General features: G+C 41.1%; 1 protein-coding gene across 3 annotated transcripts in view; it reads right to left on the bottom strand.

Annotated features, from left to right (window-relative positions):
• MYH15 (myosin heavy chain 15) overlaps positions 1 to 27,423 on the bottom strand; it is a 179,610-nt gene that overhangs the window by 2,773 nt on the left and 149,414 nt on the right. For all 3 annotated transcript variants that reach the window (XM_084991405.1, XM_084991406.1, XM_084991407.1), the window contains 7 exons: positions 23,509 to 23,701; positions 23,088 to 23,291; positions 19,140 to 19,265; positions 16,900 to 17,070; positions 13,418 to 13,522; positions 1,846 to 1,941; positions 781 to 915 (listed from right to left, as the gene is read on the bottom strand). In XM_084991405.1, the coding sequence (XP_084847531.1) occupies positions 781 to 915; positions 1,846 to 1,941; positions 13,418 to 13,522; positions 16,900 to 17,070; positions 19,140 to 19,265; positions 23,088 to 23,291; positions 23,509 to 23,701 (1,030 nt within the window). The remainder of the gene's footprint in view (positions 1 to 780; positions 916 to 1,845; positions 1,942 to 13,417; positions 13,523 to 16,899; positions 17,071 to 19,139; positions 19,266 to 23,087; positions 23,292 to 23,508; positions 23,702 to 27,423) is intronic.

The raw sequence follows: 27,423 nt of genomic DNA, 5'->3' as shown, positions 1-27,423 counted from the left end.
CCAAGCCTGCATTTAGTGTTCTCTGTCACTCAGCCCCTTTACCAGGAAAATTAAGGCTGTGGCTCCTGCTATTGGATCAGAACTAAAGTTTCATGGACCACAGAGATGTAAACAGTTCCTTTCTCTGTTTTAGGGTGGAAAGGCAAAAAGCAGGACTCTTGCATGTTCTCCTTCAGGGCATCAATTTTAAACCTCCCTCCCCAGGTCTGCATTCAATACAAAAAGCATATACTTGTCTACCATAGAAAGAATTGTAATTTCAAGCAGATCCTTCTGTGCTTTTTTTCATCATCTTTGCTCCTGGACTCCTGACAATTCTACTCACATGAATCTAGGCCCTGGAGTTCAGAGCCTGCAAATTAACCTAGAATTAAGCATTTGAGAAGTGTTAAGTACATCCCACTCACATTCTTAGCAGCTCACACTTCCTGGACAAATAGAATACAGGAAGATTTTATCAGAACCTGTTTTGTTTTTCTTTTTACAGCCACACCTGTGGCATATGGAAGTTCCCAGCAACATGGGATCTGAGTCACAGTTTACAGCAGTGCCCAATCCAACACACAGAGTGAGGCCAGGAATCAAACCTGCATCCTCATAGAGACCACGTCAGGTCCTTAACCCACTGAGCCACAATGGGAACTCCTACCAGAATCTGTTTTTTTTTTTAATGTAGTTTTTAAAAAGCCTTTAAAGAAAGCATTAAGAAATTTCTACATGATGACATGAGCCTGAAACAAATGCTTTAAGAATCAGAGCAGAGTTGAATATCTGACATACCTTTCTCCCAAACTCTTTTGCTTTAATCTTGAGTTTGTGAACTTGAGACTCAGCTATCTCTGCCCTTTCCTTAGCTTCATTCAACTCATGTTGTAGCTTCTTATACTTGGAAAGGTATTGATTGGCTTCTGCTTCCTATAAAAATAAAAAATGAAAAATACAGAAGTCCCTAAACCTATACAGTCATATTTTTTTTTCTACTCCGACATGAGAAAGTCAGAGAATGTGTAAAAGGAATTTAAACTTCTGAATATTGAATGGAATATAATATTTTGGTCTGACATATATGAATTCAGACTTCCTAGCAGGCACCAGATCCATTTTATAACTTGTTCTCTGAAAATTAAAAACATGGTTGGCACTTTCCACCAACTGGATGCAGTCCAGCTTTCACAGATTTGGTATATGATTAACCACAGTTGTTTGTTTTTGTAATCAGTTTAATATCTCATTCTGGGTAGAGAGGGTCTTGTCTTTACAATTAGAAGGGTCAACACGTAATTATGAGACATAGCAGTATTTTAGCCCAAATCATTTAAATAATCAATTCAAAACCCTTCAAGATACATTATTATTAGGCATAAGCCAGTACATATGGCAGTTTCAATTACATTCTATGTAGCTATGACTACTAACCCAGAGTTGGCAAGTACCTTTCAAGTGGTAGTGGTCTGTCCCCAGTCATGTTCATTAGGAGAAAAGACTGACCCCTGCATTTATGCTCATCCAAGGCTTTAGAGTGAGGAAGCCCTCAGAGTGATTACCCAACCCCAAATCTACCATCCCCACATGGTACTATGCATTATTTGACACTTCTTGTACTGCACATGTTTGGGTATAAAAACAAGGTCAAGGGAGAAAGCTCTGCTCCCTGGAGAGAAACACTGCACAAAATTTAACCATGGGTGATAGTTGTTGCTTGAGAAAAACCAGAGAATGAGCAGATTTTAAGCTGAGCTGGTCCTCTCTGTAAAGCTGCTCACCTAGCTCAGGGCTACTTATCTCCATTAATCAAAAACAAATGACCAGGAAATCCATGAGGTTACAACTGCCTCAGGTACTTACCGCTGCCTCGATTTGCTGCTTGTAACTTTGTGCTTTTAGCTGCAGGTTATCCATCAGAGTCTGCATCCTGCCCATACTTTTCTTGTCTTCCTCTGCCTGCAATGCATAGGTATGTATGTGAAGGTTATTTGAAGGATCCAGCAGTCTGCACTGGCAGTAGCCTCACATGGAAATGAGAGTAAGGAAACTTTATTAAACACTATATTTAGAGTTATAACTTTAAAAATGGGTTTAACTCTACTCATCCCGAGTTCCAAGGAATTAATATACATAGTTCAGAGCAGTGACAATCATTTCTCCTGATCCACCACAGAACTCCCAGATTTTGCCAAAAAGGACATTAAAGCCACTAGCTTCAATTTGGTCTTTACCCCTCCCATCTCAAGCAAGTCATATCTGCCTGTAGTTTCTCAGTGCTACCTCCACCCCCCACACCAATCAAACCAATTCTTCTCTTGAACTTTTAGCTGATCCACCGTGGCTTTAGAACCAATGGCACTATAGGAAAGATTAAATTTTCTGGAATTCTGGTGCAGGGATCAGTAGAGAGAGTGAGGAAAATTCCATAAGCTATGGGGACCATGTTGTATGTGTTCTCATTGTTTCCACTGCATTCCAGGTTTTGGCTGGAGAAAGTAAATCTAGTGAGATAGTGTTTCTCAGCCATGCTCTGTGAAGGCCTTGGTATTCTGAGGAGAATGGAGGGGAGGGACAGACATGTAAGAAGGCTCTGCATGACACCCCCTTTCCCATACCCTTTTAACTAGAATATCTCTACTTTAGAGTTGTTGAACTTGCCTGAAGAAGAAAGTATCTTAAATGGAGGGTGGTTGAGATAATGATTTAACCAAGACATAACCCTGTGGCTTAATTTTTTGCCTGGATCCATCTTACCTATTCCATTAAAGATCAACTTTTTTTGGTAGCTTTCATGGTTTCTCCACATACTGTCCTCCACAAACCACCTTCACTCCAACCAGGCTCATTTCCTATTTCCCCATAGCTATCCTACTTATTCACTCCTTGGCTAGGTTTTACCAGTATCCCTCAGGTGTCAGCAAAGAGGTAGCAGACAGAAATGCTCAATGTTTCCTTGGAAAGGGATCCATTTACTTATCTTAGTAGCTATGGTATGAGGGGCAGGCTTCTAGTTTAACACACATCAAGGGGCTGAATGCATTACTCTCCAGAGACCAGGGAGGCTACAACAAACAGAAACAGTTTTTACCCAGCTACCACCCCCTCCTCCAAGGGCAGCAGCATCAGACTGAAATTCCTGGGAAAGCCAGTGGATGCCATTTTCATGCTTCCCATCTGCCCCACCCCAGGCCACCAATATCTCTCGAGAAAGGAGCTTGTTCACAGGTCTGGTGCACTGGATTTTGCAGATGATGGCCAGAGGACACATCCCACAATAGCCTATCTGTGGTGGCCAGCAAAGCTTGTGTTCACAGATTCAACAGGATGGTAGCACACAAAGAGTTCTTAACTGGCTATACCCTAAGGGTCAGAACAGAGATAACAGGCAGAAATGCCCATCTCCCAGTCTTCCACTGACAGAGGTATATTTGCACATTTCATAAGCTCCTACCTGAGGATCTGGCTTCCAATCAGTCTGCATGTAGGTACTGGCTGAGATCCTCTCCTTTGGGACACTGACAGGTATTGGACACCCTCAACTACTGGGGGCCACTAAGAACAAAGAAGGCTGCCTGGACAATCACAGATGTTTCAAAGGAAGCCAAGAGCTAAAGTAATGTTGAACAGTAAGGATCAGCTCTTATGAGACTACTAATTCAAGACTGGGAGAGGTAGTTGTATATAATGCATAAAAACCAACACAGAGAGAAGAAGAAGAAGAAACAAAGAAGAAGAAGAAACAAAGGAATACGTTCCAAATAATGGAACAAGATAAAACCCCAGAAAAGGGTAAAGGTAAGTAATTACCCAAAATAATGGTCATGAATATGCTCACCAGACTCAGAGGAGGAGATTAAAATGTAGACCTTTAATGCAAGTCAAAACTACCATGAGGCACCACCTTACACCAGTCAGAATGGACATCATTAATAAGTCCACAATAACAAATGCTAGAGGGGGTGTGGAGAAAAGGGAACCCTCCTGCACTGTTGGTGGGAATGTAAGCTGGTACAGCCACTATGGAGAACAGTATGGATGTACCTTAGAAAACTATCCATAGAACTACCATATGACCCAGCAATCCCACTCTTGGGCATATATCCAGACAAAATTTCCTTAAAAAAGACATGTGCACCCCCGCATGTTCATTGCAGCACTATTCACAATAGCCAGGACATGGAAACAACCCAAATGTCCATTGATAGATGATTGGATTAGGAAAATGTGGTATATATATACATAATGGAATACTACTCAGCCATAAAAAAGAACAAAATAATGCCATTTGCATCAACATGGATGGAACTAGAGACTCTCATCCTAAGTGAAGTAAGTCAGAAAGAGAAAGACAAATACCATATGATATCATTTATATCTGGAATCTAATATATGGCACAAATGAACCTTTCCACAGAAAAGAAAATCAGGCACTTGAAGAATAGACTTGTGGTTACCAAGGGGGTGGGGTGGGAGGGAGTGGGATGGATTGGGTGCTTGGGGTTAATAAATGCAGACCATTGTCTTTGGAATGGATTAGCATTTAGATCCTGCTGTTTAGCACTGGGAAGTATGTCTAGTCACTTATGATGGAGCATGATAATGTGAGAAAAAAGAATGTATACATGTATGTGTAACTATGTCACCATGCTGTACAGTAAAAAAAAAAAAATGTATTGGGGAAATAACAATGGATTACAATTAAAAAAAAATAAAAAGAATGCAACAAAAGTTGTTATCAATTTGAAATAGAATATTTTATGGAAGCCTCATGGTGACCACAAAGCAAAGTCCTATAGTAGATATACAAAAGATAAATAGAAAGGAATCTAGTATACCTACAGAAAATCATCAAAGCACAAATAAAGATAACAAGTGAAGAAAATAACAAAGGAATTATAAAACAGAAAACAATGAACAGATTGGTAATAAATACATACCTATCAATAATTACTTTAAATGAACTAAATTCTTCATTCAACATAGAGTGGCTGAATGGATAAAAAACAAGACATATCTATTTGCTGCCTGCAATTGACTCATTTCAGATGAAGGGCATGTGCAGACTGAAAGTGAAGGGATGGAAAAAGATATTTCATTCAAAATTAAACCAAATAAAGGTAGGGTAGCTATACTTATATCAGACAAAGTAGACTTTAAGACAAAGGCTAATAAGAGACAAAAAAGCTCAATATTTAATGATAAAGGGTCAATATAACATGATTATGCCACATTTGTAAATATTTATGCACCAATATACGAGCATCTAAATCTATAAAACAAAAATTAATAGACTTAAAGGAAGAAATAAACAGCAATTAATAGTAGGGGATTTCAATACCCCATTTCCATCAACAGATCATATAGACAGAAAAATCAAAAAAGTAACACTGACCTTAAATGACACATTGGATCAGATGGACTTAACAGACATATGCAGAATATTTAATTCAAAAGCAAGAGAATAAACATTATTCTCAAGCATACATGAAACATTCTCCAGGATACATGATATGTTTGTTAAGCCACAAAAAAACACTTAATAAATTTAAGAGGATTGAAATCATACCAAGTATCTTTTCTGACCACAAAGCATGAAACTGGAAATCAATTAAAACAACAACAACAACAACAAAAAACCCTCTTGAGTAGTTCACAAATATATGGATATTATACAACCAATGAATCAAAGAAGAAATCAAAAGAGAAATAAAAAAATACATTGAGATGAATCAAAATGAAAACACAACATTTGAAAACTTACAGGGTGCAGCAAAAGCAGTTCTAAGAGGGAAGTTCTTAGTGATAAATACCTACATTTATAAATAATGAAACTTCAAATAACCTAATTTTACAACTCAAGAAACTACAAAAAGAAGAGCAAATGAAGCCCAATGTTAATAGAAGGAAATAACTAAGATTGGGGTGAAAAAATATTAGAGACTAAAAAAGACAATAGAAAAGATCAATGAAACTAAGAACAGATTTTTTGTTCCTGTTTAAGAGCTTTTAAAAAAAAATTTACAAGACTTTACTCACAAAGAAAAAAAGGGAGAGGACTCAAAATCATACATGAAAAAGGGGACATTATAAATGATACCAGAGAGTTACAAAGGATCATAAGAGATTACCAGGAACAAGTATGTATCAACAAATTGGACAACCTAGAAGAAATGGATAAACTCCTAAAACATACAACCTACCATGACTGAATCATGAAGAAACTGAAAATCTGAACAGACCAATTGCCATTTAGAAGATTAAATCAGTAATCAAAAATCTCTCAACACAGAGTTCCCGTCGTGGCTCAGTGGTTAACGAATCGGACTAGGAACCATGAGGTTGTGGGTTTGATCCCTGGCCTTTCTCAGTGGGTTAAGGATCTGGCATTGCTATGAGCTGTGGTGTAGGTCACAGATGCGGCTCAGATCCCACATTGCTGTGGCTCTGGCGTAGGCCGGCGGCTATAGCTCCCATTCAACGCCTAGCCTGGGAACCTCCATATGCCGCAGGAGCGGCCCAAGAAAATGGCAAAAAGACAAACAAACAAACAAAACTCTCTCAACATAAAAAAGTCTAGGACCAGACAGCTTAACTGGTGAATTCTACCAAAACTTAAAAAATACTAAGTCTGGAGTTCCCATTGTGGCTTAGCAGCAATAAACCCAACTAGTATCCATGAGGATGTGGGTTCGATCTCTGGCCCTGGAAACTTCCATGTGCCACAGGTATATCTCTAAAAAGACCAAAAACAAACAAAAAATAACCAAGTCTTTCCAAACTCTACAAAAAAAAAAAAAAGGAAGAGCAATGAATACTTGCAACTCTTTACAGGGCCAGGGCCAGTATTACCCTGATACTAAAACTGGACGAGGAGAGGAGGATGTCACAAAAAAGAAAACTATAGGCCAGTATCTCTGATAAATATAGATCCTCATAAAATCCTCAAAAAATATTAGCAAACTGAATTCAACAATACATTAAAAGAATCATACATCATGATCAGGTAGGATTTATTCTATGCATGCAAGGATGGTTCAATATCTGCAAATCAATGTGATACACCACATTAACAAAATGAAAGCTAAAAATCATATGATCATCTGAAAATTGTCAGAAGAAACACTGATAAAATTTAATACTTATTTATGATAAAACCTCTAAACCAAGAGTATATAAAGGGAACATTCCTCAGCATAATAAAAGTCATATATGGCAAAGCCAAAGCTAATGTAAAACCCAGTAGAAAAAAAGCTGAAAGCTCTAAGATAAGGAATAAGACAGGGATGCCCATTCTCGCTGCTTTTAATCAACGTAGTACTAGAAGTCCCAGCTAGAACAACAAGAAAAAGAGATAAAAAGCACCCACATTGGAAAGGAATATATAAAACTCTTATTTACAGATGACATGATATTGTATATAGAAAACCCCAAACATTTCAATAAAAACTGTTAGACTGGAGTTCCCGTCATGGTACAGTGGTTAATGAATCGGACTAGGAACCATGAGGTTGCGGGTTTGATCCCTTGCCTTGCTCAGTGGGTTAAGGATTCAGCATTGCCATGAGCTGTGGTGTAGGTTGCAGACGCTGCTTGGATCCCACATTGCTGTGGCTGTGGTGTAGGCCAGCCGCTACAGCTCCGATTCAACCCCTAGCCTGGGAACCTCCATATGCCACGGGAAGCAGCCCTAGAAAAGGCAAAAAGACAAAAAAAAAAAAATACTGTTAGAACTAATAAATGGATTCAATCAGTTTACAGGATGAAAAGTCATTATAATACAAAAGTGTGTTTCTGTACAAACATTAGAAACTATCAGAAAGAGGAGTTCCCTGGTGGCCTAACAGTTAAGGGTTCAGCATTGGCACTGCTGTGGCATGAGTTTAGTCCCTGGCCTAGGAACTTCCACGTGCTGTGGGTACAGCCAAAAAAACCCCACAAAAAACAAAAATAAAGAGCATATTGTATTTTTTTAAAAATGAACTATCAGAAATTATGAAAACAATCCCATTTATAATTACATTAAAAAGAATAAAATAGTTAGGAATAAAGTTAATCAAGGGTAGTGAGACTTGTACACAGAAAATTATAAGACACTGATGAGATAAATGGAATAAGACACAAATAAATGGAAAGATATTCTGTGCTCATGGATTGAAAGAATTGATGTTAAAATGCCCATACTACCAAAAGTAATTTATAAAATTAGTACAATTATCGTAGTTCCAATGGCATTTTTCACAGAAACAGAATGGAACCACAAAAGACTGAATAGTCAAAGCAATCTTGAGAAAGAAAAACAGAACCAAAAGCATCATGCTTCTTGATTTCAAATATGTTACAAAGGTATGGTAATCAAAACAGTATGATAGTGGAATAAAAACAGACACACAGACCAATTGAACAGAATAGAGAGCACAGAAATAAACTCATATCCAATAAGTGACAAAGGAGCCAAGAATATGCAATGGGAAAAAGACAGTTTCTTCAATAAATGGTGTTTGGAAAACTGGACATCCACATGTAAAAGAATGAAATTTGACCACTATCTTACACCATGCTTGAAAATTAAGTCAACATGGATAACAACTTAAATCTAAGACCTGGAACCCATAGGCTCTTAGAAGACAACATAAAGGGTAAACTCCATGACACTGGTCCTGACAGAGATTTTTTTTTTATTTGATACCAAAAGCAAAGGCAATAGAAGCAAAAATTAATAAATGGGGCTACACCAAACTTTAAAACTTCTATGTAGCAGAGGAAAATCATCAATAAAATGAAAAGGCAACATGGATAATGGGAGAAAATATTTTCACATCATTTGTATAAGTTCTTTGTATATTTTAGAGAAAAGAGAATGGAACCACAAAAGGCCCTGAATAGTCAAAGCAATCTTGAGAAAGAACAGAGCCAAAAGCATCATGCTTCCTGATTTCTTCTCCCCCATGTTCATGGTAGCGTTATTTATAAGAGCCAAAATATGGAAGCAATCTAAGTGTCCATCAACAGATGAAAGGATAAAGAAGATGTACACACATGTGCACACACACACACTCACAACACACAATGGAATATTACTCAACCATAAATAAGAAGGAAATCCTCCCATTAGCAACAACATAGCTGGACCTTGGGGGCATTACAATAGGTGAAACAAGTCAGTCATAGAAAGCCAAATAATATAAGATCTCATCTATATGTGAAATCTAAAAAAAAAAAAAAAAAAAAAAAAAAAAAAAAGCACCGAGGTCACAAAAACAGAGAACTGATTAGTGGTTGCCAGAAGTGAGGGTTTGGGTAGGAGTGGGAGAAATGGGTGATTGTGGTCAAAAGGTACAAAATTCTAGTTATAGGATGAACAAGTGCTGGGAATGTAATGCAGAGCAGGTGATTTTAATTAAAAGTACTGTATCGTGTTATTTGAAAGTTGTGAAGGGAATAAATCTTGAGTTCCCATCACAAGAAAAAAGTTGTAACTGTGCATGGTGATGGGCATTATTAACAAAACTTGTGATAATCACTTTGTGATGGAAACATATCAGATCATTATGTTGTACACCCAAAATTAATACACTGTTATACGTTAAATGTATATACAAGAGTTCCCGTCGTGGTGCAGCGGAAATGAATCCGACTAGGAACCATGAAGTTGAGGGTTTGATCCCTGGCCTTGCTCAGTGGGTCAAGGATCCGGCGTTGCCATGAGCTGTGGTGTAGGTTGCAGACATGGCTCAGATCTGGCATTGCTGTGGCTCTGGCGTAGGCTGGCAAGCAATAGCTCTGATTTGACCCATACCCTGGGAACTTCCATATGTTGTGCAGGTGCGGCCCTAAAAAGATAAATAAATAAATAAATATATAAATATATATATAAACACACACATATATATATTTATTATACATAAGAAGGGAGGGATAGAGGAAGGAAGGAGAGGCTGGTTTAACCAAACTCTGTTGCCTAGAATACTCCTCCCCCACTCCCACCTTACAGTATAACCAGACAGTAGATGAAAATCAACTACCAATTTTAAGCTTTCTAAGGCAGGGACCAATATATAAGGAACAACCTGACTGGGGAAATAGGTCTATTTTATAAAGTTCCTCATTATGTTCATCTGCCTACCCCTCTACCTCTCAGGTTTAAGGAATTTGAAGATTCATAGAATGATATGGTTATAGGGAATTCTAAAACCAACGGAGGTTTAATTGCTAAAAAACAGTTTACTGAGGTGAGTAAATTTATTGTTGGCAAAGGAGGCCACACAGAAGAAAACTGAGAAAGCCTGGAAGTGGCTGCTGATGTTAATGATGTTCCTCCCACATTGGGGCGGCGGGGGGGGGGGAGCAAAGCCTTTGCTAACTTTAGGTTCACATCTCAGCATCATCTGAGGCATTCAGTAACCATGGACGCCTTAGCTGTACAGGGCCCAGATTTCCCTTCAAAAAAAGAACTTGCCATTCATCTGTGAGGAGTACGGGGACCTGAAACATTCCAACTGCTGTGTCTTTGGGATCTGCCAAAGCATTTACGCTGAGATCACACATTCCCAGGCAGCCCCCAGCCCACAGCAGGGCACAGCAGAGCTAACAGAGTCTGGCCTTTTCTGCCCATAATGGGATATATATATATATATATATTTTTTTTTTTTTTTAATCTGCACTCTCCTCATGTAGAAGTTCCTGGGCCAGGGATCAAACCTGAGCCACAGCAGTGACAATGCTGGATCCTTAACCCACTACGCCACCAAGGAACTCCAACATGGGATGTCTTTACAGCAGACTCTGAGCTGGGGACCTTCCCAGAGCTGCACTGCAACCTGAGCCTCTGTCTACCCCACCCTCCTTCCTTCACCCTTTCTCTTCACGGGTGTCAGACTCCCAGTGTACTCTGCCTCAGCCTGCTTGCTCTCCCCTTTATCTTTCCCAGGTGTTACCTCCAATAAACTTATTGTCCTAACTCCATCCTGGCATGTGATTCCTGGAGAAGCCACCCAAGACCAAACTCTTCTTAACCCTAGAAATGAAAATACTATATCCATATTTAGATTCGTAAGGATTAAATAACACCTACACACAGATCCCTGAATAAGGAAGCAGTTAAAGGTAAAATGGAGCAGGTGGATTGGGGGGGGGCAGAAAAACTGTCTTACCTTCTGTAACAAGTATAGGTTCCTAATTCTATGTCCTGCTTTACAGTATATTTTTCTAGACACTGGAGAGAGAAAAATGGGATGAATTTCCAGATGCTAAAGGAGTATGGGGGGAAGAGAAATGGTCGGGGAGACTGGCCATAGAACTATTATGGATGGGGGGGTCACACTTGATTCCCTTTTCCAATGTGGTGTGATCTTCCCAAAGGATTTCTCCTAGGAAAGGAAAACCATATTTATGTCCCTTTTAAATGACATTTTATAATGGCACCTACAATATACTATCACAAAACACCCCGCCTTGTAGTTATTTTGATGTTAAAGGAAGGCAGATTGAATTGATTCAATATCTACCTTGAATATTTAAAAACCAGGTATTAATACCAAGCGATGTGAAAGGTTTTCTAATACCTCTTTAAACAACAGGGCCTAGCCTGATATCTTGCACAAAAAGGTCCTCAGTGGGTATTATCAGATTTGATGGCAGAAAATCATTGCATAATTGAATAGGTATACTCCAAGCATTGTGCAGATACTCGGAAGAAATTAGGAAATACACCTCCAAACTGGTACCAGGGGAACACTAAGATTATTGCTATGAAGAAACAAAGATAACACAATAGAATGAGATTGTATTCTTTGGGACAATGAAAATCAAAGAAAGTGTAGCTTTGGTGTATTGTTATATAACAAACCTGTTTACAGAAGAACACAGTAGGAATAATCCATAGGAAAAGAAAAAGAAAAACCCAGACATAATTAACGAGCAGCATTTCACTTCCTCATGTTTTCCTATTCTCACTCAAAAGAACAGCCTAGCATATCTCTCATGTTCCCTAGGTGTTTACTTCCTCAGACACACACACCATGGGCACACTCCTCAGGGGCTTTGGTAATAATACTCAGCATGGTCTAAAGAAGTGTCAGACTAACTTCCTTAGAAAAGAACCTCTTATTCAGCAAAGAAGGATTGTGCAAATAGTTCATTTCATCTTAATTAGCTCAAGATGATGCTTCTGAAGTGCTCAGCTCCCTTATTAACACTATCCTTCCTACTGCAAGGGAGGAAGACTTTGATGTCTCTGATACCCACTCAGCCTCAGGGACCAGCAACAGCACTGGCAGATCTCACATGAGTGCCATCCAGGTTGCCGTAAAATGGGTGCCTAGGATGAGTTCAGCTTTTCACTGAAACAAGCCACCTCATGTAGCAGGAAGGCTGGAAAGTGCCCTTTTGGCAACTGTATTCAACAACTGGAATATGTGCACCTTCTCTGTGCCAGGAAGGTGCTGGGCCCAGAGTGGTGAGCAAGACAGGGCCTTTGCTATCATAGAATCTTTGGTCTTCTCTCTTTTTGTTGTTGTTTCTCTTTATGGGGGTTGGGGGCAAACCTGCAGCATATGGAAGTTCCTAGGCTAGGGGTCAAATTGGAGCTGTAGCTGTCGGCCTACACCACAGGCACAGCAATGTGGGATCTGAGCCAAGTCTGCGACCTACCCCACAGCTCACAGCAACACCAGATCCTTAACCCACTGAATGACGCCAGGGATCGAACCTGTGTCCTCATGGATATTAGTTGAGTTCATTAACCACTGAGCCATGATGGGAACTCCTGGTCTTCTCTTTTTGAAGAAAAGGGAAGAAAGGCTAAAAAATGAAGGCAGAAGTGAAGGAGTACATTGCTACTCTGGAAATGCATTAGATGGTAAGAAGTCTGCCCACCTCTTTTCAATTATTTGCTCAGGCCAATGCCAGTCTACAGGAAAAGAGTCAGAAAGCTGTGGGGGCCTCTCAGCATCTCCTCTGTTTCCACCTGGCACCAGCCCCAGATAAGCCCTTGGTGGCCTGGAGTGTTTGTGTGCCCAGAAAACAAGAGTGGAAATGTCCCCTGCTCCAATTTAGCTAGTGTCCTATGTAACCTGCTGGCTGAGTCACCACCCGTCACTTCATTTACACATTGTTCTCGCTCAGCCTCTCACAGGAAGACATCTTTCTGAAAGTGCTGCAGACATTATGTGTGAAAAAACAAGGACAGTATAAATAGCTTTTCACTTGTAATTGCAACTTGTCACTCACATTTTGCTTCCTGAGAGCTCCGAAAAGGACCATCTCAAACCCATAATAGCACAGGAGCCCTGGAAGAGTGAATTGGTATCTCCTGCTGAGGGACAGCAAAGATGGAAAGAGAGCTATAGGAGACCTGGGGGCCGTTTTGGGCTTGAAGGAGCACAGTGTCCAGGGCAGAGCAGCCAAGTGAACAGGGAGTGGCTTCCCAGAGTACCTGATAGGTCAGCTCTTTGATGCAGCGCTCAAGCCTGCGGGCTCCTCTCTGGGCCTCTGCGTTGCGTCGGACCTCGCTCTCCAGTTCACCTTCTAGTTCATGAACCTGCAAGCAAACCATGGCCTCAGACTACAGGCAGGCAGCCAGCAAGCCAGGCTGGCATTGGATTTGCCAAACAGCATGATCATTTGGAAGAGAGTGACATCATACAGGGAAGATGTGTCCACTCTCATCCTGGCCGTGGTGAAACAGGACAACTTCTCTGGGAAAAGCGCTTTGCCAAAAGTGAGCTGGCTGAACCATGTGAGCGCATAAAAGGACTATTTAGGCTCTGAAGGATGTGAAAGCCTAATCCATGCAGAGATGGTAAACATCCCCTCTTAGATTACAAAATCACATGCACAAGCTGTATGTATGAATGGATGTAAGTACACAGAGGGTCTAAGCTATCTGTACCACTCTTTAAGGACTTATCCAATATACTACCTCATCTTCATCTTCCTTCTCCATGTTCAGCTCTGACTCTCTAAAGAAATCAGACCCTGAGTCTATGTCATACATATAACCCACAACCCCACAAGCCCTGCTCTGTGGGAGAGCTATAGTACAGAGTAACAGCTGGCCTGTGGCCTTGTAGAGTTATAGGAACAAAGGTTAACATAGAACATAGCATTCATTCGATAAATATTTGATGTCTACTACACACCAGCCATCAAGGCCAAGGATACAACAGGGAACAAAACAGATCAAAATCTCTCCTCTCTATAAGCATCCATTATAATGAAGGGAAACACAAACAAAACAAAGTAGAATATAGAATACATTAGATGGGAGTTCCCGTCAAGGCACAGTGGAAATGAATCCAACGAGGAACCATGAGGTTGTGGATTCGATTCCTGGCCTTGCTCAGTAGGTTAACGATCCGGCGTTGCCATGAGCTGTGGTGTAGGCTGCAGATGTGGCTTGGATCTGGCGTTGCTGTGGCTGTGGCGTAGGCTGGCAGCTGTAGCTTTGATTAGACCCCTAGTTTGGGAACCTCCATATGCCACAGATGTGGCCCTAAAGAGAAAAAAAATAAAAATAAAAAAATAGCATACATTAGATGGTGATAAGTGGTACGGAGAGAAATAGAGCTGGACATGGGGGTAGGGAGTTGATGGGGGAGGGAGTTGGCTGCACCTTTTTTTCCTCTAGATAGCTGTGGTCCTCTCCTGCCTTCTTCTTAATGCAGATGTCACCTTCTAAGTGACACCTTCCTGATCACCTTCTAAACTTACAAAGCACAGCCCCCTGGGGCATGAGCATGGCTGGTGTGTCTGTGCCCACCTCTCACTTTCCTCCCCTCTGAAGTCCTCCTCAGAGAGGGGTGGGGAAGGGGCAGGAGTGTAGACAGGTGAGCAAACTCCTTGTGGATAAGGCCCATTTAAAAAATTCTTCTGGGAGTTCCCGCCATAGCTCAGTGGAAACCAATCTGACCAGCATCCATGAGGACATGGGTTCAATCCCTGGCCTTGCTCAGTGGGTTAAGGATCCGGCGTTGCTGTGAACTGTGGTGTAGGTCATAGATGCGGCTCAGATCTGGTGTTGCCATGGCTGTGGTGTAGGCCAGCGGCTATAGCTCTGATTAGACCCCTAGGCTGGGAACCTCCATATGTCGTGGGTGCGGCCCTAAAAAGACAAAGAATAAAAAACTCTCCTGAACCTTATCAGACAGGATACCAATGCACTATTCTGTCAGTTGGGACATGACACCAACAGAGGTCTGCCTCTACTTTTTAAAGTACTTCTTATGGTTTGTTGTTGTTTTTTAAGTGGTTAAAACACCTCAGGGAAAAATCACTTTATTAAAGGAAATCCTAGATATTACATAATTTCACATGTAAATATTTTTTATGTAATTCTAATGGAAAATGGTAATATGATCATGTTTTTAAGAAAACCAATCATATTTCCTTAGTTTCATCTGATCATCAGGAGCTCACTGCTGCTCAATTATCACTGGTTCTATTACTGTCCTTAATAGTGGACAAACAGCAATTGGAAATGAAATGAAATCCTGCAGTCTTAAATCTGAGTTGTAAATGCCAGTATCATTCATGTAATTTTGAGGAGAAAAAAGCATATTCTAAGTCCTTTGATTTTATACCTATATGGTTTTTATCATATACTAAAAATCTTGGTTGTTATTATATATGCTGTTGGACAATTACATGAGTATTATTCCTAGCGGCAATAATAAGATATTGTTATTTTAAAACTACATATACAGCTTGCTTTGCTATTTTGTTTTGTCCTTACACTTATTCCCTAAAGGATGTACAGACTAAACTATGTTTAAAAGTCCTGGGAATAATTGTTCTTTGTGTTTTATGCCCCTCTCCCAACTTTCTATAGAGTTAGCTCCATTTGCTTCCTTTTGTCTTAAAATTTTAGGGATTATTTCATTTTTCTCCCTGATTTACAATTGTTTTTAAATATGAAGCTTGTAAATGTTTCATATGATTTTGCAATCAAACAACTAAACAGGTGCATTCAAAAGGTCTAACTTCCATCTCTGTGTTCTCTTTCCATGAGTAGCTGTTTTTATTAGTCTTTGTTTTATCCTGTCGCAAATTCTTTTTGAAAATATAAGCAAATGTGAACATGCCTTCATATTTACCTCCTTTCTTGCAGAGAAGGTTGTATACTCTCCACCGTGCTGAGCCTTTTATCATTATACTGCTAGGAATGATTTCTAGAACATCATAGAGCTTTTCCTCATTCCTTTTTAATCAGTGTGATTAAATGAATGTGCCATAAATGTGCACTGCTATTCCATTAAATGGATACACCATAAATGTGCAAAGGCAATATTTTATTTTCCAGAGGCCCTTCTGAGCCACGAAATCCCAAATATTCTTTCCATCCCTCACAGCATTTGCCACATGACCTGCACATTGTCACTGGAATTGATGCAATAATTTAAGAAATCCTATTGTCAGGATAGGTCTTCCTAATTTTTTTAAAACTCTCTGAAGAAGGCAGGTATACATAATTTCTGTCAGTCCCTACCATATCTTCACTAGTCTTTTTTGATCCTTGATGTAGTTATTTCCCTCCCCCTTTTCTGGCTGTTAGGAAATGGACATTCTCCACAGGAAATAACAGGAGCAAAGGCACAGAAGCAAGACTGTGAGGGTCTGTTTGGCAACAGTGGGTTTCCCAGGCTTCAGGGAGCCTAGAGCTGGGGTGAGTGAGTGGGAGGAGATGTATACTCACTTAGCAGGAAGGTGGATTTCATCCAGTCTAAGAGAAGCCCTATTTGGTGGCCCAAAGTCAAGAAGAATGAATAAATATTTTGAGATGTGACACTCTCAGAGGTCAGAAAGTGCTACAAGCAAAAGTGATGAGCGAGGTAGGGCCTCTCGGATGTGATATTCTAGGACAATCAGGGTTCGAACTGGGAGCTGTCAAGACCCCATGACTACCCAGCAAACTCCTACCCTGGATTCTAGTTTCTGGATTTGCTTCCTTGTCCCCATCAGGGCAGTCTGTTCAGCGTCATCCAGCCTTTCTTGTAAGTCTTTAATTGTCTGCTCCATGTTCTTTCTCATCTTCTCCAGGTGGGCACTGGTGTCTTGTTCCTTCTTCAGTTCTTCTGACATATTTGCTACCTAGAAAAGGAGGAAAGGGACTGAGAATCTGGCAGCCAACTGAGCTTAACATTTCACCCACAGTCAGTTCCTGATGTGACTCGGGATCCTGCCTTGCCCATGTGTATTTAATCTCTTCCCACTATGCTCTCCCTACCCTCTGTGGCCCTCGAGTTTGTTAACCCCAAGGCAATCTAGATAGTGGCAGCTCCTGAAGAGATTGGGATGAGGGGTGATGGAAACAGATCAAAGATGAAATACTATGTCAACATCTTTACACAATACCTGCACTGAAAGAAAGGTGAACCATGGAACATGTTCTATAGCAACAAGCACCTGGAAAAGTGTGGACTGCCTATGAGAATCTTTTTCACATCTCACTTCTGCAATTTTGTGTTTTGAAACTGCAAACAAGTTTAGGCTCCAGGAACTTGGCAGCAATAGATGCTCTGGGTGCCAATACTCTGGCACAAAGAAGGTTAATGCTTGTGAAGCCTGCTCTTGGCTTAGGCTATGTATACAAGGGCTTGGTGTCTTGGTGCAATTATTAAGAACTGTTTCATGAATATCTCAGTGCCTTTGATGTAAGAACACTGCCCTCCCAGCCAAAGTTTCTCTGTCTATCAGGTTACCAACCATCTGTACAATTTAAGTGTGAGACGTCTGGGCAGATGGCGAGGGCAAAGAATGAATTATGGAGGCAACTCTGGGTTCTGCTGTGTGTGGTTGGAACTCAGGGCTGAACTCTTGGAGAATTACAGGCAGGGGAAGAAATAGTGAGTTCAGTTTTTCAACACTGTCCAGAAAATTTTATAAAGGGAAGGTTATGCAGTTAGTCTTCCTAATGTGTGACTGCATAAATTTACCAAGCAGGAGGAGACGCTCTTTTTATTCCTTGTTATCTATGTTGATTTTCATAAATGTTAAGTATATTATTTTTTCGTTGGCCAGACACTTTTAAGCTTTCACACACCTCTTTTCCATCAGAGAGCAGAGTGTCTGCCTTGATACAAAATGGCTGAGTGCTAGGCTTGCTTCCCCATTCTTGTAGATCTATAGTAGCCTGATAGCTAGGATTTGGAGCAAAAGTTCCATTTAGCTCCCTGAGTGCTAAATAACTCAGGAAAATACAGAAATGAGCTTTTCTCTTCTTGTGAATTTTACAATGGCTAATATAAAATCGAGTTGAACACTGTGTCTCCTCGGTTCCCATACACTTTTTAGCAAGAGGATCAGCTGTCATTCACATGGCAAAGTCAGGGCTTCTGCATCTGGTTGTGTGTCTGATGGACTGCAAAAAATCATGTGATGGGGTTGGGGTGAGTGGAGGCTGAAATCAAGCCCAAGCTCTGCTCAATAAGCACTGGGTCCAGCCAGGCTGTCCTTAACACACAGACTTCTCCCCACCTCCCTCCTTCTGCAATTTTTTTTTTTTTTTTTTTGCTGAGTACTGCCTTCTGCTTGCCATGCCTTTTGAGAGGAGTCTTCATCTGCCCACAGTGGGTGTCCAGAGGGCGTCCTTTTCCAGTTCCCACAAAGGTACAGTCAGGTCTGGCAGCCAACCCTGAGCTTAGTGTCATTTAGAAAAGCACCACAATCAACAATTTTAAACTTGCCGATAAAGAAAGTATGCCAGCCCCGAAGCCCTTCTTCACCAGCCTGAGTCTGTTACTGAAGCAGTAGTATAGGCTGTAAAAAGTAAGTGAAATAAGCATTCTTTCCAGATCATCGTCATAAAACCATTACAGACCCTAGGAAAATAGCTATTAGAAAGGAAACAGAAGAATTGTTTCTAGACAGTAGATTTATCGATTCACAAGTGGAAAGTGGATTAACTTTTGAAAAAATCTCCTGCTTTCATAAGATTTTGCTTGTGGCAATTCGGCTGCTCCTTTTCATTGCCTGAATAGGTTGGAAGGGAGGAGCTAATTGGCCTAATTTTTCAAAATGGGGACAGAGAGGTCAGCTGTCCTCCTCCTGGCTCTATGGAGAATCAATGGACTCCTCTGGCTGCAGCTTTGCTCTGCCCCTTGGCCACTGCTCCCGTGGAATCTGGAAGACAGGACTGAGCAGGCAGTCAATGGACCCACCTCAGCGGCTGCCTTCTCGGCCTTCTCTTCTGCATTTTGACACCCCTGCACCGCCTCTTCAGCTTCCTTCTGCATCCTGGCAACATCAACCTCCAGTTTCTTCTTCTGGCTGAGGAGACTTGTGTTCTAAGGAAAAGCAGCATCTGAATTAGGCAAGTTGAGATCAGTGGTGGAAACGCAAGCTGGTCCATTCTGAACACACAGAGGGAGGGTGTCTGGCTGGGAGGGCACTTTCCTCTAGTTAGCTGTACTCAGTGAAGCAATATTTCCAGGCCCAGGAGGCCACATTAGAAAAGCCCCCTTCAAAGGCAGGCTTGAATGCAAGGGATTTCATCTATTAAAGGTTCAGGACTAAAGATAACAGCAGTCTGAATCAGAAAGGAGAAATGGATCCAGGCAACCTATAAGCCCCAAACACGTGTTTGGTTGTCAGATTGCTGAGGAATGCATTTTTCTGCCTTTTGCGTTTTGATGGGAAAAAGCAAGTGTCCCAGAGCAGAAGTCAGGGTCAGTAGCAGACATGTGGAAAGCAAGGGTTTGGGGAATAAAAATCAGCTTCCAGCATGCTGCTCCAGGGTGAAAAAGAATCTTCTTTGTTGTCTACCTCCCTTCCTATCTCAGTCTGCAGTGAGGGGGTGGGGAAAGCAGTTCACCTGAGCCTCCCCCCTCTCCCGTCCCGCTGGCCCCTCCCACCTTAGAAACCTCCCTTACACTGGAAGATTATCTGTGTTCTTTGGCTGGTGCTGCCCTACTTCTTTCCTTCCTGGGTTGTGACATTAGAGGCTGAAGCTCCTATTTGGTTTATGTTTGCAGCACAGCTTTTCTGAGGGTGTGAAATCTTAGCACGGAGAATGTATTTAAAAGGCATAGCCTTCCTATTTTAAATTTCTCCTCTGTTCTTTCAGTTTCCTCTAGCTAATGCCTCTCTCAGTGATAAGATTAAGCCTTGGAAATAGGAAGGAAGGGAGATATTCCAGCCTCACAGGTCCTACCCTGCTTCCTTGATGGCGGGAAGCACCTCTGTCAAGGTTGCCATCCTTGGCAACCCAAGGGCTCTGTGCACCCCAGGCCTCCCACACCATGAGTGTGATCTAGGGCTGAGGGTATTTCCTGGAGTGCATTGGGATGCTCACTGCACAAAACTCCAGAGGAACTCTTTCTTTGTAAAGAAAGGTGCAAGTATAAATATTGATTTGTTTATATATAGAATCATTTAAAATCTGCCAGGGACATGATGGTTAAAATCTTCTCAAGCTGAGTGATTCTTTAATTGGTTCTCTTTGGGAGGAAGAGGGTAAGGGAGCATTGTGCAGAGGGGCAATCTAGATAGTCCCAGATTTGAAAAATGACACTTGCAATCAGACAAGGACAAGTTTGGCCTCATATGTTTGCTAGGCTCGAGGTCTGGGAAAGAAGAAGGTTCCATAAAGTGCTTCTTATACGTCAGTCACAAGGTTGACAGTGTTCTAGTAATTGCAAGGCGTCCTCACATAGCTAAGGTAGGGGAAGAGTCCTTGTGAGCAGTATATCACCCAGACTGGAGCTGCTCAAAGGGTAATCTCTGGGCCTACAGCATCATCTGAAAACTTGTTTGATTCCTGGGTCCTACTGCAGAGATTTTGATTCAGTGGGTCTGGGGTAAGACCTGAGAATTTGCATTTTTGTGTTAGTTTCTCTGATACACCTAAAATTTCCATTCTGCTCTAGAGATCAAGTCTCCACTGCCTAATTTTCTTTCCTTCTTTCTTTCTTTTTTTTTTTGGCAAAATATCCCTTCCTGTCTTCTTTTACTCTGGTTGATGCCCTTATATCTCTCTAGGCTAGTGGTTTTTCATCTTACCGGAAGCCACTACATCATCAGTTACAATGTGCCTGGCAAATGATTTGTTACCAATAGCTATTAAGTACTACAGATAGTGGATGATTTACTTTTTAAAAATTCAATATTCTACTTTACTAGAAATCCCACTTATTGTATTTAGTTAAGCTTTCTGGAGAAAGAAAGAAAATACTGAAGTGAGTTAGCCTGCTGGGAATTGTGTATAATCTATAGCCTATTTGTCTTATGCCACCTGGTATTCAAATAGGATTGTGTCATACACATGGACACAAAAGTCAAATGGTAAGCACAGACTAAATGCAATGCCTTCCAGCTGGTACATCTGTGGTTTACACTTCTTTTATCTAGTGTTTTTCAGTGGGGTCACAGTTGGCATTCTGGGAAGGGCAATTCTTTGTGATGTTGAATTATTCTGAATCTTGCAGGAGCAGTAGTGTCTGCGGACTCTGCCCACTAAATGTCAGTAGCATTTTCCAGTCACTATGGCAACCAAAATGATCCCACAGACATTTCTAAATACCCCAGAGCATGGCACATCTGCCCCTGGTTGTTTTAATCCATCCTTCACAAATATCATCAGAGTAGACTTCCTAAAAGGCAAATCTAATAACTTCACCCCCCAGATACTCACAGTTCTTCAGCAGACCCCCATTTAGCTGCACGACAGAATTCAAACTCCATCAGTCTCAGACTCAAGGTCCCTGAAGACTCTACCTGCCTCTCCCTTCGCAATAATTCTTCTGATCTCTTCTAACCCAGCCCCATGCTCTAGCAAGTATATCAATTTCCTTAACAATGTTCCTTAACATTCTACATTCCCTCTTCTTCCTATGTCTCTGTCCTTGACTTTTCTCTCTACCTGGCTGACTTCTTACATGTCCTTCATGACTCAGATTAAGGATACTGTTCATTTTCCTAAGTCTAGGATTGTCAGGGAAGAGTTTTCTATAGGGGTATGCTTGCTTTATCACTAACTATACTCCCAACAGTACATCATAGTTTATTTACTTATATCTGAACATTTTTAGGATGATGTAGGCATTTTGTATCTATCTCTGCCATGCATACATGTCCAGGTTGTGGTAGGTATCCTATAAATGTTTGTTGAATGACTCATTTACTATATGCATTTGTCCCAGCCATTGTGGTTTCTCTTGATGCTATGAGAATGGCAAAGATTCTAAGAATTTTCGCTTTGTGTCACTTACATAATCTTCCATGAGAAGCCAGAGCCCTGATGCTCATCATAGACGTCAGCAACCACTCAGTACTGTTTGAAATTTCCTGGCTCTGAGCCAAAAGCACTTTTTTTTTTTTTTTTTTTTTTGGAATCCCGGGATGCTATAGGAGCAGATGGCTTAGAGGGGACAGGAGATGCAGGCAAGTGATCATGGAACACTAGGGAACATCCCTCTCCCTCTCTCTCCCTCCCTCTATCTCTCCAGCATCCTAGCTATGAGTGCTTGACAGTTCATTCCTCTGCAGGGCTTAGTGTTATGGGTAAAATTGTGCCCCTCCAGGCAAAAAAAAAAAAAAAAAAAAGTTGTTGTCCTAACCCTCAATCCTCAGAATGTGACCTTACTTAGCAGTAGGGTATTTACAGAGGTAATCAAGTTAAAAGGAGGTCATTAGGGTGTATCCTAATGCAGTATGACTGATGTCCTCATAAAAAAATGGAAATTTAGACCGCTACAGGCACAGAGGGAAGGCGATGTTAAGTCACAGAGAAAATGCCATGTGAAGGTAGAAAACTGAAGTGACTAAGAAGCTAGGAAGAGCAAGGAAAGATGCCCCTCCAAGATTTGGAGGACATGCAGGACCCTGCCAACACCTTGATTTCAGACATCTAGCTTCTGGAACTGTGAGTGAATATATTTCTATTGTTTTAAGTCTCTCGGTTTGTGGACAGTTTGTGGCAGCCCCAGGGAACCAATGCCTTTGGGGATGAACGACGGGTGTGCCTGCCATTCTGATGTTAAAGGCTCTTTCCCACCCATGGGCCACCCTCAAGGATCCAGTGGCAACTGTGTATAGTACAAAGCCTAAGGGTGTGGAAACCACTGCCTTCAGCCAGCTCATGTGGCTAATGGGGAGTTTATGGGCCCCACCTGGGCATGGAAGAGATTGATTTTTTCTGTGGCTTCCAGGAGCTCCTCCTCTGCCAGCCTGCGCCCTCGTTCTGTCTGCTCCTGAAAGGACCTCAGTTCCTCGAGTTCAGACTGGAGAAGAGTGTTCCGCCTCTCAGCCACTGCTACTTGCTCCTTCAGCTCACTGTTCAGGCGGGTGCTGTCTTCCAACTGCACCCGAAGGTCCTGCAAGAGAAAACACCTGCCAGCATTCAGTGGGACCTGCGCCTGGGTGCTCACGAGCTCTGAACATGGCCTGCCCATTGAATGCAAGCATGTGCTTGTTCTCCTGAAGGATCAGATTTGCTGTCCTCAGTTTTACTGCTCCACACAACCTGTGGCTTGGTCGGCTCCCATAAGCAGTGGCATCCCTCCCCATCTCCCACCTTACAGTAGAAAATACCTTGATTTGGATCTGAAGCTGACCCAGGGATTTAGTTGCCTCTGACACCTGCCGGTTGGCACTCCCGAGCTGGAGTTCCATCTCTGTGAGGTCCCCTTCCATGCTCTTCTTTAGCCGGGTAACCTCGATCCTGCTCCTCGCTTCAGAATCCAGACTAGACTGCAGAGAGTCAATAGTGCACTGCTGCTTCCTCCTAATTTTAGAGCAACATTCAGGGAAAAAAATCGTGCACCCAAATTAAGAAAGTGTACCTGCTGTGTACACACAACAGTATCAGAATCAGAAAATAATTAAAATTCTGGGAAAAAATTATGTGTAATTAATGAGTCTAAAGGGTTTTCATCTGGAAAACATGGAGGTTGAAGGGTTAGGTCAGTGAGCATTTGTCCATCAGAACAGACTAAGATTCCCAGGCCAACTTCCTGGATGAATCAAGAAAAGCACCAGAATTTTTTTCAGGTTCCAGTAGGGCAGCCTTTGCCTTGACTAAGACCCCCTCAAGGACAGTCTAGGGTAAATATCTGGATTTCCTAGAATAGCTAAGGATGAAGGGAGGATGCTCTTAAGACAGGCATAATATTTAAACACTTTCAATGGTGAAACATGTCTGAACAAGGCAAGAAAGAGTCACCCAGATTGGAATAAGTCCTGAGTGCCAGCGCTCCTGCTCTAATGGCCTGGGATACCTAATTCCCCAAGAGTAGCACAGCTTTCTTTCTCCAGGAGTTTGGGAGTACAACAAAGGATGGGCTGAGAAAACCAACTGCTGTGTGATATTGAACTACTTCAATATGCCTTTATAACAACAAAAGCTCCATACTAAAACCATTTTTGCAAAGTGATAGAAGCTTGCACAATAGATGTGTATTCAGGAACACAATGAAAAAAATGTGGGGAACCCATGGCAATCATTCTCCAGCCATCTTGCAGTGAGTTTGGAACCATGTGACTGAATCCTGACCAGTAGACTATGAACAGAAGTCTTTCCAAGCCTCAAACATACAGCTTTTTACTTGTGTGATCCTGTGCTCTTTCTCATCCACAGCAAATTTGGTGGCCACACATGGAAGATCTAGCATTTTAAGATGGAAGGAACCTGGGTTCTTGAATGACTTTGAAGTATAGCGGCCCAATCTTCATTCTACCCCATGTTGAACTCTCTGACACAAAGCAAGAATACACTTTGATGGTTTTAAGTCATCTAGATTTGTTGGTTGTGACTCAGGACAGTGTAACTGCTATAACTTAACACAGGCCCTATTAGGCTCACTCTAGGAAAGCCTAGTGCTGGGCAGATAAGACAGAGGAAGGAAGGGCCTTTTTATTCTTCAACCTCATAGAGCCCTACAAGCACAAACAATAGACATGTATTCCTCTTGGGTCAGAATTAGGCTCCACGCTGAGCTGTCATGAGGCCAATATCCTAAGCTCTGAGGATAATCAACAAGGCATACAGCCTGCAGAGGGGTAAGAATCTGGTCAGAACTTCCAACTGGATGACAGGTGGGTGGACAGGCCACTTTTCATGACCCCAGTGTAGTTCTCTACGTTGGATGAGGAGAGATCTCAGTAGTTATGGAAGTGTACCAGAAATAACTCTAGTTCCAGAGCCCAGAGTTATCATGTCTCCTTTGCCAGCCCCACGTCCTGACCCCCTCATGATGAAGTTAGCCTCTCATGCCTATCCTTAGGTTCTGAGCTTTTGTTCTACTCCCAGATCAGAATCTTACAGGGATGCTAATATATAAAATTACTAGAGACTGTTATAGCTGAATTGTGTGCCTCCACCCTCCCTCCTGCACCAAATTCATTTGTTGAAGCTCCTAACCCTTAGTATCTCAGAATGTGAGTGTATTTAAATATAGGGCCTTTGAAGACGTGATTAATTGAAATGAGGCCCTTAGAGTGGGCCCTAATTCAATCTGACTGATGTCCTCATAAGAAGAGGAAATACGGACATCCAAAGAAACACCAGGGATGGATGTGCACAGAGAAAAGAAAATGGGAGGACACAGCAAGGTGGTCACCTGCAAGCCAAGGAGAGAGGTCCTGGGACAAAACTTGTCAACATCTTGATCTTGAACCTTCAGCCTTCAGAAATGTGAGAAAATAAATTTCTGTTTAAGCCACTCAGTATATTTTGTTATGGCAGCCCTAGCCAATAACTACTACAGGGACAAACGCTCAACATCACTGAAAGCTTTGATACACTGCTCATTTTCAGGAGTGAGGAAGTGAGGAAACTCATTTTTGCCACAGCTGGCTCTCCTTATTCAGGAATGCTAAAGCATCCCTAGACTGGTATCAAATCCTCTGTACAAAGATATATTCTACTAAAGCAGACAAAATGAATGTTTCAAATTGTACTTTTGCCACAGTTGTTTATGAAACTTCACAAGTGCCTACAGACAAGAAGAAAGTGTTCTGGTTTAAGAGGCTTCTATATAATACAGGCCTAGAGAATGGCTGCTAAACAATCAGCACATTCCGCATAGAGTCAAGAAATCTTTAAAATGAAAACTCCTTAAGTACATTTTTAAGAAAAATGAAGCAGTCAGGACCACAGGAAATAGTAAGAAGTGCCTTTTCTTTCTCTTTTTTCCCCCCTGAAATGTAAAATATAATTTGAGGAGACAAACAATATGCAAGGAAGCAAACAAATGAAAATCAGAATAAAAATTTGAAACTTGAAAAATCTAAGGAAAAGAATTTCTCAGAAAAGCAAAAACTAAAAGAATACAGCAATACTAAACCTGTCATAAAGGAAATATTGAAAAGTCTTCTCTGAATAGAAAAGAAGAATCAAGGGGAAAGAGAAAATCACAATTGGAAAACAAATCACTAAAATAAGTATATAGGTTAAAAAAAGAAATCGAAAAAATTTTGTGAAAATGATACAATGATTGGCGAAAGGATGGACATGAAGATGTAAAAGAAGACATCAAGATCATAAAATGTGGGGGAGAAGAATAAGAAAATGTAGGGTTTTTTTCCCCCTAGAATGTGTTTAAGACTATACAGAAAATTAGTCCAAGACAGGTAGATATAGGAAGGTTTTAACATACATGAAAAACTGGGTAATCACAAATCAAAAACATACAGTAAATTCAAAAAAACCAACAAGAAGGGAATATAAGTATAAAACAAAAGAAAACCATCAAACAACAAAGGAAAAATAAAAAGAATGAGACAAAAAAAGAAATACAAAATCAATGGGAAATCAAGACTTAAAATGGCAATAAATACATATATATCAATAATTACTGGAGTTCCCATTGTGGCTCAGTGGTTAATGAATCTGAGTAGGAATGATGAAGCTGCAGGTTTGATCCTTGGCCCTGCTCAGTGGGTTAAGGATCTGGCATTGCCATGAGCTGTGGTGTAGGTCGCAGATGTGGTTCGGATCCCATGTTGCTGTGGCTCTGGCATGGGCCACCAGTTACAGCTCCAATTAGACCCCTAGCCTGGGAGCCTCCATATGCTGCCAGTGCAGCCCTAGAAAAGACCAAAAAAAAGACAAAAAAAAAAAATTACCTTAACTGACAATGGACTAAATGCTCCAATCCAAACACACTGAGTGGCAGAATGGATGAAAAACAAGAGCCTACAATATGGTGCTTATAAGAGACCCATTTTAGGGCAAAGGAAACATATAGATTAAAGTGAGGGGGTAGAAAAAGATATTTCATGCAAACAGAAATGACAAGAAAGCTGCAGTTGCAATATTCATGTCATGCAAAATGGACTTCAAAACAAAGGCGATAAAGAAAGATAAAGAAGGACACTATATAATGATAAAAGGATCAATATAAGAATGGGATATTACACTCATCAACATATATGCACCTAATATGTGAGAACTCTAATACACAAAACAAACATTAACCGCCATAAAGGAGAAACACCCTAGTCACA

Source organism: Sus scrofa, chromosome 13 (assembly GCF_054392235.1).
Source record: "Sus scrofa isolate SSC_HxYL_T2T_F1_AM1 chromosome 13, Sscrofa_HxYL_maternal_Yorkshire_Landrace_v2.0, whole genome shotgun sequence".
Taxonomy (NCBI): Eukaryota; Metazoa; Chordata; class Mammalia; order Artiodactyla; family Suidae; genus Sus; species Sus scrofa.
Note: the sequence above shows the minus strand (reverse complement) of the source record. Positions and strands in the feature narration are given on the sequence as shown.